General features: G+C 46.8%; 1 protein-coding gene across 1 annotated transcript; it reads right to left on the bottom strand.

Moving 5' to 3' along the window:
• Positions 1-1,545: 1,545 nt before the first annotated feature.
• On the bottom strand, positions 1,546-9,847 carry CLEC3B (C-type lectin domain family 3 member B). Its single transcript, XM_053984356.1, has 3 exons — positions 9,572-9,847; positions 4,828-4,926; positions 1,546-3,492 (listed from the first exon to the last, which is right to left on the bottom strand). The coding sequence occupies exons 1-3, from the start codon at positions 9,675-9,677 to the stop codon at positions 3,092-3,094; spliced, it is 606 nt and encodes a 201-aa protein (XP_053840331.1). The 5' UTR covers positions 9,678-9,847; the 3' UTR covers positions 1,546-3,091.
• Positions 9,848-17,397: the final 7,550 nt, after the last annotated feature.

Here is a 17,397-nt window from a genome sequence, read left to right as displayed (position 1 = left end):
AGGATTTAATGGAAGATCCAAAAACCGATGCTTGTTCTGGCCCCCAGCAGATGGACCACATGTGTTCAGAACAGTTTCCCTATGGAGGCAGCCAGCAGCTGTCCCCCGTTCAATTCCTCCAACCTGGCATTCCCTGTGACCACAAAATACAGGGTTGACACATAAAATAACATTGCTGTGGTAAGCAAGTATGAGGAATCTTCTAGAAGTTCCTCCTCTTAGGCTTTTCAAAGAAAATTTGTAGATCATATTGTACAGTAAGAAAATTGTAAGACTAACAGGAAACTTAAAAATGTAGCACTGAAATGACAAGGTCATTTTTGTCATCCTGGATCCAACAAGTACAGCAGGGGCAAAGCCACCCTTCCCTATGTTCCTCCCAGCTTCAGAAGAGCAAAGATCTATGAGGAATGGTGCTGGCATGAGTTTAGCTTTGTGAAAATACAGAGCAAGAGAGATACAACCAAGAAATCTGCTGAGAGTGACTTGTTATTTTTTAGATTTGACAGGCTGACTTCTTCACATCCTCTCTGGGAATATCCTTTGGCATCCATCTCCATGGCTGTTTTTCAGATTCACACTCCATACCAAGATGGTCCAGCTCCAGCACCCACAACTTCCCTGAAGCTCAGCATTGCAGAGTCCATGGCTTTCACACTGTTCCTCTTTCCATAAAAGCCCTGTTTTTTCTCCGACAACACATTTGTATTTTAAGACCTTGTGGTTTATGACCAGTCAGGATTAAAGCCAGCAATGCTTCCAGTACTGCTGCTTTGCCTTCACATGTATCTCAAAACATGGAGGGAACATCTGCCAAAGGAACTAGAGGATTTATATTGAGACAAGTTGGCTTGTAGGGGGTAATCATGACCTACAGCAGAGAGTCTTGGAAAACGTCAGGAGCAGGGTCCAAAGTAATGCTCACTGAAGGGCTGTGCAAAAGAGACTTACTAACCTCACATGCAGTCCTGCAGCAGTTGAAACTTCACAGACTAGTGTGAGGCACTGTCTTCTACATGGATGGTCTTCTCTCCTACATGGGGTGCTGGAGAGGAGGAGGGAGAAGTCATCACCACCTCAGTGGGTGGTGATGGAGAAGGAGAGGGACTCTTGGTGCCACTGCAGCCCTGCTCATTGTGGAGGAAGCGGGAGGCAGCCTGGGAAGAACTGGCTCCATGCTGGGACCTGAGGTGCCACCTCCCCCAGCACCACTACTGCTGCCAAACAGGGCTGAGGGAGGGACCTTCCTTCTGGGCTAGCTTGTATTTCAGAATGAAATTTCCCAGCAGCAAGGGAAAAAAGGAAGGAAATCTTATTTTCCTATAAAAGGATTCCTTGCCTGTATCCTGTGTATGGGATGTGACTGGGATGATAACCGGGCAGGAGGGGGAGAATCCTATAAAGCGTATTACAGGGTGGGAGGCTTTCACTTCCTGCTCTTCCCCTCTGCCTTTGTTATCTCCAGCCTTCAGATATATCCCTGGAGCTGCTCTGAAGAGAAAGACAAGTAGAAGAAAGCACTCCAATCACACTGACACAACTCCATTCCTTCAGCAAGCTATAGAGATATTTTTATTTTATAGTCATTTGAACAGCGGAGAGTGTGGCAATAGTGACATCCTCAGAAACGTGTACTCTGCATTTGTGTGTGTATGTGTGTGTGTGTGTGTGTGTGTGTTTCCAGCTTGGCTCAGACTTGATGGCTTGGAAGACCTACCACCATGCTGCTTTTAAAGAAAGCAGCAAAATGGAATACCTGTCCCACGGGCAGGATCCTGTCTTGAAGGATCCAACCTGGAAGCGCAGGCTGTGTGACCCAAACTGGAGGGGTTATTACCAAGCACTGGACTGAAAAGAACCACTGATAACTTTTAGCCAACAGCCAGAAAAGCTCTGTTAAGCTGCCAGAGTGACCTGCACTTCTTTCCCACCCACCATTGCTGGTTTTTTGTTTGTTTGTTTGTTTTTCTTTGTTTTGTTTTGTTTTTGGTTTTGTTTTTTTACTTTAAACCTTTTCTCAGTAAAAAAATCACTGAGGTCAGATCTTCAGCTGGGCATGACTATATTGGCACAAACAGTGCTCAGCAGATTTATGTTTGCTGAGAACCAGCAAAGACTGGACTAGTTCATCTGGATTCCCTTCATATAAACAGATCAGGTCATTCCTAAAGCTGCTGGAGTGAGTTGTCCTGGGGCTTGTTTTCAATATATAGTTATTTTTATATAGCAACATACTTCCTAAGAGTATTACATTTACGTTATTTATGTAATACACACATCTATTTCTAGTAATATTGTTGACTAACTATGCTCCAAGTCTTTGCTGCTTTCCCCTTGATACTGCAGCACAAATAAAGCTTTTGATGGGATTTTTTTTCAACAGATCTGGCAGTGGGCCTTGCTCCCCCACTGAAGTCAATGAAACTGGCTTCTGGCTGGTGAGAAGAGGACCAACCATGCCTGTAACTCGCTGATTCATTCATACATGTAATTTGACTAGTTTAATGCTGGTACCCTGCCAAATTGCATCTCTCAATGCAAAGCAGGAGCAGCTCCCTCTGCTCATTGAGACAGGACCTTGATCCTCACAAGTTGAACTGGAACACTGTGAGGAACACGGAGCTCTCACAAATTGCTGCCAGGGCTTATGGGGAAGCAAAACAAGAGAAGAAAGCAGAAACTGCCTATACTGGTGTCCCAAGAAAGCTCAGCGGAATGGGAAAGGACACTCCAGAGTGACAGCCCTAGGCAGCCGAGGCAGCTGTATGCCAGGCTGGACTGCTGCATTGGCTCTTTGCTGGAACAACTGAGCTGTCCTAATAAATTCCCTGCATAAAAAAATATATATCTATAAATTGTGCCTTAGGAAGAGCAGTGCAGCTGTGAACAGGGCTGGATGTGGCCAAAGGAATTGCTCTAGGGCTCTAGAACCCAACAGCGAGCCGCAGCGACTCTCTCTACAAAGGGTGACTCTACTGAGTGAACACGTGCGTGTGGGTGTGCAGATGGAGGCGTACACACAGCTACAGCTTCATCATCCTGCTGCCCAGGGTGGAGACTGGGCTGGGAGAGCAGGGGGGAGGCCCCGCCACTACACGATCATGAACTGGCAGACGTAGGGCAGCTGCTCTCGGCACCTCTTGTCAAACCACTTGCCATTGGCGGTCCCCGACAAAGCCGCACAGTTTTCCAGCTTGCCGCCGTCGGGCTGGGTGGTGATTTCAGTCTCCCAGTTCTTGTAGCGGATGGGGCTGCCTGTCATGTCGACCCACTTGCCCTCCATGGCCATGTCGTTAAGGCCCAGCCAGATCTCAGCTTCCGAGCCGATGCTCTTGCGCATGTAGTCGTAGAGGGCATCGTTCTCCTCCCCATTCTGGGGCGTGCTGAGCGTGCCGCCCTGAGAGATGCAGTTTTCACTGGCCTCGTGGTATGTCTTGGTCTCCGAAAACGCCAGAAAGCATTTCAGATGAATTTTGGTGCCTTTCAGGCAAACTAAGAGGTTACCACACGAACAGAATAAAAAAGATAGAAAGAGAATTTGGTTTAAAATTTGGTTCCTGGTGCCCAGGAAGAGGCAGCAGTAGAAAATGCAGCAGCCAAATTACAAACTTAATTTCTTGGGCTGCACAGTGACCCTTAGCAGCACAGGATTCCAAGGGCCCCTTTTTCTCCTATGCAGGGTGGGACACAGTCATGGGAATGTGCCCTCTCCCTCTGCAAATCATTGGGTGAAACGGATTTTCGGGGTGCCCCTGCCACCCTTCTGGGCTCTGCTGCTACTGAAGCAGAGGCACAACATGGTCCTCCTGCCCCTTCCCCTGGCCTTGTTCTTCCCCAGCCAATGCTACTCCTTCTGTGATGAATTTGTTGGAAATATGGTTTGTCATGAGCATTGACGAGTGTTGGAGTGTTTTGGGAAAAAGCCTGCATGCCAATTAAATCATCTTAATTATGCAAGATGAAAAAAAAGTCTTTTTTAATAAGCTTTGATCAGAAGCATTGCACTTGCATAGCTTGAGGTCTTCAGAGGAAATTTCTACTTGCCTCTGATTTTAGTTTTAAGGATATAAATTTATTTTGTTTTTCTTTAAGCTCTAAACCTTAAGAGTGCAGGGTACTGTAGCCAAACAATACCTAATCAGAGCCGCACATTAATATCCAAACCAATTACTTCTCAATGAATGCGAGCTTGGAACTAAAGCCTTGATTTTGCTTGTGTTCCTTTTCTTTTAAGGAGAAAAATCTCCTTAATTTGCATTTTCATCTCATTTCAGCTTCATGTTTTGCAAATCCTACTCCTACTGATGTCAGTGAAGTTTGCACAGAATAACTATGGAGCACATCTGGAAGATGGATGTTTTGGGACTGTCCTCTGTGTATGTTTAATGAAGCAGGACTGACCGGCAGCGCAGTTCCCTGGGCAATACCATGGTGTGTATAAGAGACCAGGTTGCCATTTCACTGGGGTTCAGACAAAAGAGTAAGCTGCATTTGGTTAAAGCACAGACTAATCCAAATCCCATCCCTCCACCTCATAAAGGAAAATGAACATCTGGCTTAGCATCATAGCAATATCCAGATGGGAAGCACAGAGGGGGGCCCCACACTGCACAGCTCCTACCATTAACTGCCCGAGGAGGTTCACCAGCCCAGAGGAACTGCAGAGACCCACACTCTGCTTAGATCCCCCAACCTCTCTCTCCATGGTGGGCTTGTTGCTGTGGGGTGCTTGGGCATCTCTCATCAAGATGTGAAGCAACTGCAGCCACTTTATGAGCAGCTCCTCTCTCAAAGTAAAAGTTGTGTGTTCTTCAGCAAGCCCTTTACCTGTCTGGAGTGCTTGCTTTTCCTTCAGTAGAGCAACCTCTTGAGAGATGTTGTCAATCATGGCCTTCAGGTCTTCAATCATTTTGAGGCTCACACCATCTGTTGGAGAAATCAAAGAAAGAGCACAAATACTGGTTGTATCCCAGGGGAGGAAACCAAATCTGTTCCTATCATCAAAACTCCATGTTTCTTTGCCCTCAGAGGAGGATAAACAAAAGGAATCCACTAAGTCAGCACCTGTGTCCCCTTGCACATCCATCAGAGTGCGTGTTTGCTTGCCAGCCTGGTTCCACTATCAGTAACAACCTTGTTTTCCTGGTTCAGGTTTTGGGACTGTGGACCCCATGCGTCTTCCAGCTGCAGGGGTCATCCTTTGGGTTGGCAGGGCTGGGGAAGAGATCACATGCATGACCACTGCAACGTGCAGGCTTGTCTCTGGCACCCCTGTGTAGAGCAGTCATCAAGGGTGGTGCTGCACTGGGGTCGAGCTCCCAAAATGCAGGAGGACACCCCTGCCTGAACAGAAGTCCTGACACACGCAGATGTTTTGTGGGCAACTTGAAGCTAATGATGAACAGGATCTATTTTTTCAGATTCCTCAAAAACATGCTCTCTCTCTATTCACAGCACGTCCTCCTGGCTTCCCTTAAACACCCTAACACATGATGTTCTCTGTGTGTACTCCTGGCTGCACCCACCTCTTGTCTGCTGTCATTGGTGGGTTGGTAGGAAAGCACTTTGCTTACCAGGCTGATGCTCAGCAGGAAGGGGCTGGAAGGGCTTTAGATCCTACCTCCACTAGATCTTCTGCACCACCAGCCACCAGCCTCTGCCCACCAACCACACCCGCCTTTGGACCATCACAGCTTCCTCTGCCCCATCTCTACCTTTATCACCCCTCGTGTAGGTACCCAAACACAGTCCAGAGCTGCTCTCCTGCTGTGAGAAGACACCTCTTTGGCTGAAGAGCTGGCTCTTAAAGCCTAAATCTTGCTAGGTGTGTTGCTTCTTCAACAGCTCCAACCAGTTATTAATCAGTACTTGGACTTCTCATAGACAGGAGAGAGGGACCATTTACACCTTGAAGGTGGTGGGAGATCGGACATTGAGGCACTTGTATGCATCTAGTAGTTCTCATGTTGAAAGCATCTAGTAGTTCTCCTGGAGTGAAAGGAAAGGGGACAGTTTGCCCATGAATGCAGTAGGAGGAGCTTCCTTGAGGGCCAAGGATCTGAAGCACCGAGGCAGGCAAGCAGGGAAGCAGCCTGGGTGCAGATCAAAACCACCAACCCAAGATTACATGGTGCCACGAATATGAAAAGCCAGACACATCAGGAGGAGAGCATTAAGCAGCTTTACTCATTGCTCAATTAACTTTAATGGATTCACTTAACACTGAGGCACTAGATATTATTTTGCTGCCTTTGATGAAAACACTTTGTGGGAAATGGCTAATTAATCATGGGTTTTTTTCCCATGCAAGCCTGTCTTGCAGCAGAACAAATTGTCTAAGGTTTAAGTAACATCCAAAGGCCACAGCAGGACACTGCCAATGAGTCTCGCTAAGAACTCCTTATGGTGTTCCAGCTGGGTTTGCTGGTGGGTTCCCACCTTGAGGGTCCCTGCCATGAAAGGTGACATGTCTCCTTGGTAACTACCTAAGAGCTCTATCCCTTTTCAGTATCTCATTTCCAAATCCTGGGCCACAAGATGTTCTTAGAGCACTGCATTCACTGGGATATTTCACAGAGAACCAGGACTGGCTGACTCACCCTTCAGCTATAAAGTGAGAACCATGGCTACATCAACAGACACTGTGCTGTCTATTTTACTGACATGGGTTTTTGTCTCAGCGCTGTCATTTCCTCAAGGCTCACCTCCTGAAGCCTGGGATCAAGCCTGTTTACAGTCTGGGTTTTCTGTGATGGAAGCCAGCATACTGGTGATCCCATGGGAGCTGGAGTGGGTCCCTGTGCAGGACCGTGACCAGCAGGATTAAGCATGGACAGAGGCAAGATCAAAAGGAGACTCACAGAACTGTGGGTCAAAATAGTCTGTTGGTTTGAAACCCTGGCCAGGAATGTATTTAAAGCTGCAAATGGGAACTCTTGCCCGTTCTAATTATATGCCGAATAACAAACAAATCCCTCTGTACTTAATTTTAATGTCTTAACTATTCCTGTATGAAATTTGGATATTTATATATGTTTCTTAGCTTTGCCTGGAGATCCAAACAGCTTTCTGTCCCCCAGAGGAATGAGTATTGCTCTGGTTCACAATGTCTGTCATCAAAGCTCTCTGGCCACCACTATTTCTTCCAACACTAGGCATTTCTTCAAAGATGGAAGTGGAACAGTCAGGTCTCATATTGCAGTCTGTCCCTGGATCAGAGGAGACTGAACACATCCACTGGATTTACAGCAGTGTAAATGTTCACAGGCATTTTCAGGGAAGAGCACCCAGACAAGAATACACTGAAATTTTGGGTAGTAGGTGGCATTAGGCAAGAGGCCCAAATTACTCCCTACCCACTGAATTAAGCATCCAGACTTTGACTTCTGTCTCCAGTTACCTTAGAAATACATGTGAGAGCTATGCAAAGATGTTCCCTTCCATGATCCCAGCACCCCACCATCTGTGATCAAGGGGATCTCCCCCGGGACTGATGCCTGCACCCTCAAGGCATGGGGTGTCAATGCTGCCCAGGCAGGGATGTCAGTGCCTGCCTCCCCTGGGCATTCTTTTGGATGAGACCTCCAGAGCTGCCACACAAGGGCAAATCCCATCCATACCCCAAGACATTTGGGGTCAGGGAGAGTTTGCTGAGCTACTGCATTTGGAACAGTAACTGGGGAGTACTTTGAGGGGCAAAACCACAACAGCAGGCAAAGTGAATGTGCTGTCTCAGCATTTTCTAAATACTGTGGTTCGTTTTTTCATGTTGAAATAGCATAATCTTTCATTCTGAAGTAGATCCAAACATAAGCAATAATTACAGAAAAAAAGAAAAGAAATTAAAAAAAAACCAACAACATAAAAAGCTTGGCTTAAACCAGTGCTTTCTTTTCTAATGTTTGTGGTTTGGTTGCATAGATAAAAAAAAAAAAAAAATCCAGCCAAACACCCCAGTCCTCCAGTGGCTTTGCTCTTCCTGACCCTCTCAGGCAAAGTTCAGGGATAGATGCCTGGATGAGGATGAGATGGGGCCATCCTGCCATTGTTCACAGCAGAAGTGTCTGAGCCCTGGCCCCTGTGGTGGCTGGGCAGGCAGGCTTGGATGTAGAGGCAAAGAGGAACTTCATAGGGGATTTTTAGCATTTTTCTCCCTCTTTTCCTACCCTCTGGCATTGATAAAAATCTGAAAAATATTAACCAAGAAATATTGAAAGTTTCCAGTAAAGGCAGGGCAGCTTATCCCCTATGGGGCTGGATGGGACTGATCAAAAAATGCCAAGTTGCTGGGTTTTTCGCTTTTCTCCACAAAAAAAGTATGACCTCTCCTTTGAAAAGAAATCCTGACTAAAACCTGCCACCAGCTGGCCTAGATGGCTTGATTTTCAGAACACCCCCCTCAAAAGTTTTTAAATCAGAGCCAAATTTTCCTGTCAAAAAGGTGATTTTTCTCCCACCTTCTTGTCACTAATTGATTACAAAAGCAGTTGCAATGACACCTAGAGAAAAATAGGATTTCTTTAAGAAATGTCTCTCTCCTGGTACCTCCAGTGAGTGCAATGTATGCATGTGCCCTATATGAGCCTAAGGGAGTATTTTTTGCTCTGGAAAACAGCCAGACTGTTTTCTCTGTTATTCTATGTCCTGCAGAATAAGACATGGAATAAGCAGCTACGTTTGTGATTTCATAGAAAGATCTAATGGGAGAAAAGGCAGAAATTTCTCAAGGATGGAATCTGACAAAAATAGCTACTGGGTGAGTGTAGACAGCAGCCTGGCCAAGTGAATTCCAGGGATGCTTCTTCCTTGCTCCCCACTTCGTTCCAAGCAGGAAAGCGCCTGCCAGGAGTGGTCCAAGCCCGCGCAGCTGCGGTCGGACACATCAGGCAAGCAGGCAGGCAAGCTCACTTGCTGCTTCCTCACCTCATCTGCCTTCTCCTGTACTTAATGTGCACTGAGTCAAGGATGGGACAGGAGGAAAACAGGAGAAGAAAAGGAGAAACAAACCCACTAGGGAACAGAAAACCCAGGCACCTTCGGGTGTGCATTGCTGTCTGGCAAGCCTGAGTAGTCAGAGCTCGTGTCCGGTGTGAAATACACCCGAGGCCAGCGGTTTTAAATGAAGAGCCCTGTTGATGCTCAATGGCTTGGGTATTTTCTGCCTGCTCTTATCTCCAAAATTGTCTGTCTTCTGCCACTTACTTGCTTCTGAAAAATGAATGAGAAAGGGTGAGGGGGTTTATAGAAAGGGAGAGTTTATTAGAGGAAAAGCTTGGGATGAACCTTAGAAGGAACATGGAAAACATTTCCTCTGAAATTCAGACTAAGCTGTCCCAACAAATTTATTCAAGGTAGGAACCCACCAAAACCGTTTCAATACCCACACTATTTTACAGAAGAGTTGCACAATCATTCCCACGGAGGAGGGGAGGAGGAAGACGCTTTATTCGGTTTTTCGATATTTTTTATGAAGTTTCACTAAAGCACTGTTAAATGCCCAGACGAGAGGGCTGATTGCAACCCACCAAGCCCTGCAAGTCGTCCTTGCAAGGAAGCTGCCGCTGCCCCTTACCTTTCTTGGAAGCCGCCGGTTTTTGCCGGGCTTTGCCGTTCTGCTGGTCGGCGACCTGGGCTAGGGAGAGGAGGCAGAGGAGGAGGCAGGCTTCCCGAAGCGCCATGCCGCTGCCGTCCGGTCCGAGCGGAGCTGCAGTGGCTCTGCCCTCACACCGCCGCCCGGACACCGGCTGGAGTCAGGAATGGCTGTCCCAGAAAGCCTCCCGCTGAGCCCGGGCCAGCGCAGCCTCCCGGCCCCGGGGGGGTCAGGCGGCTCCGGCCAAGGCTGAAAACCTCCCAGAGGGGTTGCAGCTCTTAGCACGCTGCTTGTTTTTCTTAAAAAGAAACAAAACAAAAAACCTAAAAAAGGGGGGGGGGGGGGGGAAATGAATGTACCGTCAGTCTGCTAAGCTAAACATAAGGAAAGGCTGGGAGTATAGCTGGAACTATTTCCTGTGGCTTTTAGCACAACGCCACGACTTTGATCTGGCGTGTCAGTGACGGCAACAGCAACGCAAGGTGTGAAAGAGCGCTTGGGCGGCCGAGGGAGCAGAGAGCGGCCGCCTGTCCCGCGCCCCTCAGCAGGGATGCCCGTAAGGGCTGTGCCGGCACCAGCAGAGGCGGAGGGAGCGGCGGGGGGGACTGAGCGCCCTAGTCCCTTGCTCAGAGTGTTGGGTGGCTCTTACCCCTCTAAAAAGCAGTCCCGCTGTGGTTTTGGTAGGGTCCTGCTATCATTGCTTCTCCATGGGATCTCCAGTGAGAGTTGGGATCAGGGGCACATGTTCCACAACGCCATTTTCCCCGAGGCCCCTTTGCAGGTTCCCAGCCTGACTTCTCGGACCAGCTGGGCTGTGCTGAGCAGCTCTGCAGCCTAAACCAACAGTACTGCCTCTTTTTTTGGGTGGTGTGGTTGTTCAGCATCTGCAGCACAAACAGGTAAGTCCTTCCCACAGCAGGAACAGCAGCAGTTTGAACAAGTTACAGGAAATTCATGTAGAGGGAGGAGAAGAGGAATGGGCGTTTTGGAGAACAAAGTGCTCCAGACATCAGCCATTAACCTTAAAACTTTTCTGATAATTTAAGGTAAGATGCCACCCAGCACAATGTGAACCTCTGTAGTTGTAGGAGCATAAAAGGTCCGAGATAGTCAGGGATGTGACTGGAAAAAGAGCTGCCATTTAGTTAGTTGGGCAACCGCGGTGTTACCTGCCTTACACTTCTGCTGAATAAGGAAAATCCTGCCCTGATGTCCTTCCTACCTGAACAGAGAGCACTCTTGCAATCCAAGCTTTTGAAGCATAGGAGGAACAGTTGGATTTTTGCTGCTCTTTATCACATGCACCAACCCTCACTCAAATTTAAACTGGAAAATACATAGTTTGGGGATTTACTGTTCTGCTGCCTGGACTATCCTCAAATGGGATGGATGGAGCCCAAGAGATGCCAGACACCTACATACACATTTCCTTTCCTTGAAACTCCAAAGTACTTTTGGTAGGTAACTCAGTACCTCCCAGTTTTCCTTGGCTACAGATACGCTCGCCTGCCTTTGCTTTGATTCATGTGCTGCCAAGCTGGAGAAAAAACCAAAATGCTCCCTTTACTGCTGGCCATGAAATAGATTGCTGTGGTGTGGAGTCTGACAGCAATTCCTAACCTCAGATTTCCAATCTGGAAGCAACCAGAGTGTTGCCCAGATGAAACAGAAAGGGCAGGGTGGCTTTCCAGTAGTCCCTGAAGAAAAGGTCTGCACCAAAGAGACCCCTCCCTGCACCATCCAGCAGGTCCTGTGCTGGATGACACCATCATTTTTCTTGAAAAATGAGAAAAATGAAAACAAGTAGACTCAAACACTTGTCTCCAGCTGTAACACTATCCACAGGGGGCTTTGCCCCAGTTCTGTCCAGTGTAGACTGAAAATTAAAATGCTTGACATTACAAAAGCTCATAAACCCTGACCCATCCGGCTGAGGGGGCAAGTGTAAGTGTTGCTGCATTGGCTCCAGCATGAGGATGCTTCAGGGAACAGCCATCCCCTGCCCAAGCTCCTGCTGAAGCCAGAGGTTCCAGTTAAATAATGGGGCTCTCAACGGTCATCCTTTGCTTTTGAAATCCTGATGATTCACACTTCTTATGTAAGAGAGGTGTGGGAAGTGAGTAGAGGTAATCCTTTTTATTAGATGAACTAATAGAACTGGAAGTCATCAGCAAAATACTAAAATTATGCCAAGAAACCAAGGTTTTGTCCATGATTTTTAACAGCTGTGCAATTATGGATTTTACTTCCCAGAAAAAGCACTTCACTCCCTGGTTTCAAGCCCGGTCTCCTGGTTAGAGAGAGAGCAGCTCCTGTTAACTGCAAGGCAACTGGTTTGAGATGAAAAAAAGAGAGCAGAAGAACCTATGCTTATGGAAACCATTCCAGGGCCGCAGGGAAGCAGACAGAAAAGTTTACGTGGCTTTGGGAAACCCAGTAAGTAGGCTGGGATGCTGAATTTGGAAGGCTTTCAGTTAGCAAAACAGTAGTTGGAATAAGCCCATGAAAGGAAGCAGGATGCTCCTGGCAGCGATGCAGACCTGTGATTTTGTGCCCAGCTAGGCGAGGAAATGGGCAGCGAGATCAGAGGCTATTTTGCTTTGGCTCCTAGGAAAAGAGCAGGTATGGCCAAGCCAAGAAATGAGGCAGCGCCGCCGCACAATGGCTGGAAAGTGCAAGGGACTGGGTAACAGTATTCACACGGTTATTATCAAGATCAGCAATTACCAGACATGGCCTTTCAAGGCTAAGTCACCAGTTCAAAGTTAGGCCATCCCAATGCTGAATGATGCCAGCTCTTTGCCTGAAGCTTCTCCTCCTCTGGGAAGGCTCCTGCCTCCCCTGCCAGCACTGACAGCAGGAAAGCAAAGGGGAGGCCCAAAAGCATCTTTACTTGCAGGGCCCTGCAGCTCGGGGGCTGGATCCATGGCTGGGGCAGCACACTGGGATTCACACCTCTGCTCCCTTGAGATTAGCTCAGTGCATTAGAGCCTGGTGCTAAAAATGCCAGGGTTGAGAGTTCAGTCCCTGTACAGGCCATTCATTAAGAGCCGGACTTGATCCTTGTGAGTCCTTTCCAGCTTGGAATGTTCTGTGTTTGGTGACATCCACTCTGCAAGGGTAGGATCTATGTGTCAGTGGGGAACAGGAGAGAAACAGCAGTGGAAAGTAATAAACACTCTGTGAGGAAGTGGGGCTAGCACAAGAAAATCTCTGATATTAATTAGCCGCTGCTTGAACTCGTGCTGGCATAGTTCCTGATTTCCACCAGCATAAACATCGGAACAGGTTAAAATGGAGAGAGCCAAATCTATGGATCATTGTTTTGGAGACCAGTCAAGAAGAAATGCAATAACAGTTCAGGAAAGGGCGGTTTTCATAAGGACAATGATGGGGAAAACCAAGGATTTTGCCAAAATGTTATCCCCAGCATCAACTTTAGGAAACTGGCTCTGAGCCGAAGGAGGGAACCTTCCCATCATATCCCATGCTCACATCCCTACCCCACGTACACCAAGGGCTACAGGACAGAAGGATCCATTCTACAGTAGATCCTTGGGCTTTATACCAGATGCAAATGTGGAACACTTGAGTTCAAGTAGTATCAGCTGTTTAAAATCCTTCTGCTTGCAGAGGAGCTACTCCAAAGGACTCACACTCCCTTTTGTTGGGAGACTGTACCTCCTGTAGGCTAGAGGTAATCTGTCTGTCTTCACTGCTCTATGTTCGCCCATCATCCAGATCACAAAGTCCAGCCAGCCAAAGGAAAACTGTTGTGAAGTGTCTAAATTTAACACCAAAACTCTGGACGAATTCCTAACTGTCTAGGTCCACTTTCTGTCACAGCATCAGTTCAAGTGAGGTCACCACTGAACTTGATGGTCAGTATTTTTGGACTGACAAGTAGACAGCAGGTCTGTCAGCTTAGGCTCTTATTTCACGTTGTTCTCACTTTTGAGCATTAGTTTGCTTTCATATTGCTGCGGATGCTGAATTCTAGATTATGAGAGAATTTCAACTTCAGCTTTGTGAATTCCTTAATTTTTTTGAATTTAGAGAAAAGTTTGCATGATCAGATAGCAGAAAGAAAGCAATCCATGGTCTTGAAAAGCCTCATTATGTTAAAGTTGGTCTTTTGCTGGAGGGAAGAAAGAGAGGTGGGACTTAAATCATGACTTTTCAATCCATAGGTTTCCACCTGTGGAAATAGCCAAACTTACCATCTGCCAAAACACAGAGAGAAGAGGCAGTGAGAGAGCTCCTCTGGAAAGGAGGGTCTGCAGGCTGGAGGTTCCTAGTACCTCCAGTGCCCGAGCACACTGGCTTGGCTGTGGTCCCTGCCACAGCCAGGTGGGTGGAGGAAATCAGAAAGGGCCTGAGAATTCTTCTTAGCCCTCTGAAGGTACAAGCTGAGGGGCTGCAGAAACTATGATGATCTCTCTCTAAATAAAGGAAAACAAATCTCATCAACAAATGGTGTAACAGGAAAACTCAGCCATGCCTGTGCTGCTCATCTTACCCAAATCTTGAGATCAGGATAGCAACAGAGATGTTCACAGAGCTCCAGAGATAACCACAGCTTTATTTAAAAAGATGTTCCAGTCAATGAAATGGAGGTTTAAACCATCACCAGGGAGTCATTAGTAGCATGTTTGAGATTCTAATGATGTTTTGCAGTAACAGCAAAAACATCTTTGTTCCTGGATAGCTAGAAATGCAGCTCCAAGAAAATAGCTAAAAATGCAGATCCAAGGAAAACCCAAGGCACTGCAGTTTCCCTGTGGGGAGACCCATACCAAAGTGCCCTGCTGTGGCTGAGCACTATCACTGCAAGCCTGGGACTTCGACAAAGGAAAAGAAGCCTCTGTGAGGCACAGCTAACAGGAGCAGCCACATTTTGCCTAAGAAGGAAAAGCTGCCTTGCATGGGCAGAGAGTGCAATGGGACAGGAGTGCACTAGGAGACAAGAGGTTGGGAAGCAGTGGGAAATCACAGAGAGGCAGATGGCTGAAGAGATTCAGTACCAGTTGCAGACTTGCTCTTGCATTTTTCTCCAGCGTGTTAAAGAAACAGGGAGAACAAGGCTCTGGGGTCAGGACTGGAGCACTCAGCTAACCAGTCACAGCTTTGCTTCTTCCACTCTCTGGGTGCCAGTGGCCACTGACCACCAGGAAAGTAAACCAGTGCCACAGCAGGACTGGAGAACACTCTGCTGCTGAGGAAGGCAGTGGCATCTGCTGCAGTCCAAAAGAAAAGCTGGAGCAGTCCTACCAGAAGTGGGTAAGCCTCAGGTAACTGCTGTTTACTAAGCAAATGCAGAAACACCCTATTGCCTATGTCAAATCAAGGTGCAAAATCCCTTGAAGAGAGACTTGCACCCTCCAGTGTCACAGGAGCTGTGAGCAAGCTCTGGCTCACATCAATTAGTCTTTACACAAGGCTGTGCTGAAGGAAGGCTTCATTTAAAGCCTGACTGCAGGTGGCACAGCCACGCTCCTCCCCACTGCCTCCACAGGGCAGAATGAGCTCCCCTCTTTTCCCCAAACTACACAATTACAGTGTTGAACTGTAGTTGTAAAACGTGGGCTGACAGGATTCCTGGGCTTGGTAAATCTGCCAGGTCCACTGACCTACAGCCTGGCCCTCTTCTGCTTCGAGGGGAATTATGTCCCTGTGCAACAGGTAAATTGCAGGTGTGTGCTTTCTAGGCAACATGAGTAGAAGCCTAGCAGGAGTTTCTAGACTCTTCATCTCTAATACACAGCTTTCAGCCTCTTGACACTCCCAGCAGAAGCAATTAATTTCTGGGACAAACAGAGAGCTATCCCACTCCACAGCTGTTTCCTCTTAGTTCTACTGGACTCAAGTCAATGAAAACGTGGCAGTATCTGCACAGCAACACATGGAACTTTCCACCAGCCCAGATGGGAACAGGAGCATTTTGAGTTGAAGTCTCTATTAAAATTCTGCTATTTTTGTTTGGAAGAGAAGGGAGGGGTTAGAGGGAGCTAAGAAAATAGAAATTAGCCCTTAGCATGCCTGAGAACCAGAGTCTCACAGATTTCTTGGCAGATACTATATCAGCTGGGAGAGCTGTAAGACCTTTTACCCCTGTCAGAGCTTTGTTTACCCATTTGGGACACGAGCTGGTAGCAACAAACCTCCAAGGGCAGCTGAGACCAGCTCGGTAATACTTTTGGCTGGGCTCATTATTTATATATCAGCAGTGGAAGCAGACCCTATCTGAACTGGGGTCACTCTCCACACCACTGTTTTTCCATGCCAATAGATGGGGAGCAGTGACACAGAAGGAACTGGACCCCTTGGGACCCCGAATTTGCTCTGTGCCTGCATACCCAGCTACAGAAGACCAGGGGGAGGACACACATGTGTAGGGGAGGCACTGCAGACACTGGCACCACGTTTAATTTACAGCGTTGCTCTGAGGAAGTGCTTTGCATCAAGTCTCTCTCTCTCTTGAGCACACAGCCTGGATCTCAGAGGGCTAAATATTTGCTATCCTTATTAAAAAATGGGGAGGGAGTGCACACATACTCCCCTCTACAGAGGCGTCAGTTCACACACTTGAAACACAGTGATGTTTCTTTTCCCACCACCACCTCCAGCTCTCATAAAAATATATTTAAAATTAAAAGGATCTGGAGAGGGGACAAGAAGCATCTTAAGTGATGTAACTTGCAAAATGCTTGGACATCCTTCAGCTGGAAAGCTGTGTAGAAATACACATTCATATTACAAAATTCACTCTGAGCGTAACTCAGGGAAGCGTTTTGGTCTCCAATCACAAATCTGCAATAAAACATTCAGAGAATGGCTGAGGTTCAAGACTTGCAGTCTCATTTACATTAACCATTTTCTGAAACATTAAATAATAAATGATCAAAAAACTGCCTGTAATAAGTGTAAGGTACTTTAAAGGTTTTCTCTCCCTTCAGTTTTCTTTCTTTCTATGTTTTTACAAGCAGCTTTGCATGGCAATGAGTGGATCACAGCTACTGTAAAGCTGATGTCAGGTTAGTGTTCGCCTCACATAGAATAACTCTGCTGAAGTGATGATCCCAGTATGTGCACTCATTGTCACTTCTTGGCTCTACTACTGTGTAGCAACATTACAACCTACTTAAACCATTACTTATGGGACTGAAAAAATCCCAGCCCTTCAAATTTTGGGGGACCTTTTTTTTTAACAACCTGTCTGCTTGTTATAGCAGTGGCTGCACATACCTGAAATACACAGTACTGTTGGAGTCACCTTGAATAACTATGTGTATGAGCTCTAGCAAAAGGACTGAAGAGGTTTGGGAACCTTAAGCACTCCATGTATTTTAATGTCATAATGATTATTAGTTTGAGCTGTAATAGGTTCTGTCCTGTTTCTACAGCTTTCCTTCAGCAAAACCCTTCCTTCCCTTTTCCCCACCAAACATATTACTGTCAAGAGAACATTCTTAATCTGATATTATAGAATTAAAACAGAAAATTCAGAAAATGTTGCTTGAGTAAGAGCTAAATAACTCCTGGATTATTGTAGTCATTTCTTCCATAAAGTTTGTTCAAAACACTCCTTAACACTTGCAGATGAAATACTAGCTTCTTAAAAATCAACTTCTTCCTTTGACTTTTTCCATCTGTTGTCTCTTCCTATCAAGCCAAATAAACACCTCTTATTCCTTGCTGGCCATCCAGTTGATGTAGGGAGGGAATCCACTCCACTGCTTTCAACACCTGGTGATGCAGCTTGTATCCATGACTTATCTGTAATCCTCTGCTTTTCCCTGTGAAGGATC

The sequence above is a fragment of the Vidua macroura genome, chromosome 1 (genome assembly GCF_024509145.1).
Source record: "Vidua macroura isolate BioBank_ID:100142 chromosome 1, ASM2450914v1, whole genome shotgun sequence".
Classification (NCBI taxonomy): Eukaryota; Metazoa; Chordata; class Aves; order Passeriformes; family Viduidae; genus Vidua; species Vidua macroura.
Note: the sequence above shows the minus strand (reverse complement) of the source record. Positions and strands in the feature narration are given on the sequence as shown.

Coding starts and splice junctions, on each gene's coding strand:
- CLEC3B (XM_053984356.1), bottom strand. CDS start 9,677: ATGGCGCTTCGGGAAGCCTGCCTCCTCCTCTGCCTCCTCTCCCTAGCC. Junction 4,927..9,571: donor ACCGGCGGCTTCCAAGAAAG/GTAAGGGGCAGC, acceptor TTTCTCCAACAG/ATGGTGTGAGCCTCAAAATG. Junction 3,493..4,827: donor AAAGCAAGCACTCCAGACAG/GTAAAGGGCTTG, acceptor GTAACCTCTTAG/TTTGCCTGAAAGGCACCAAA.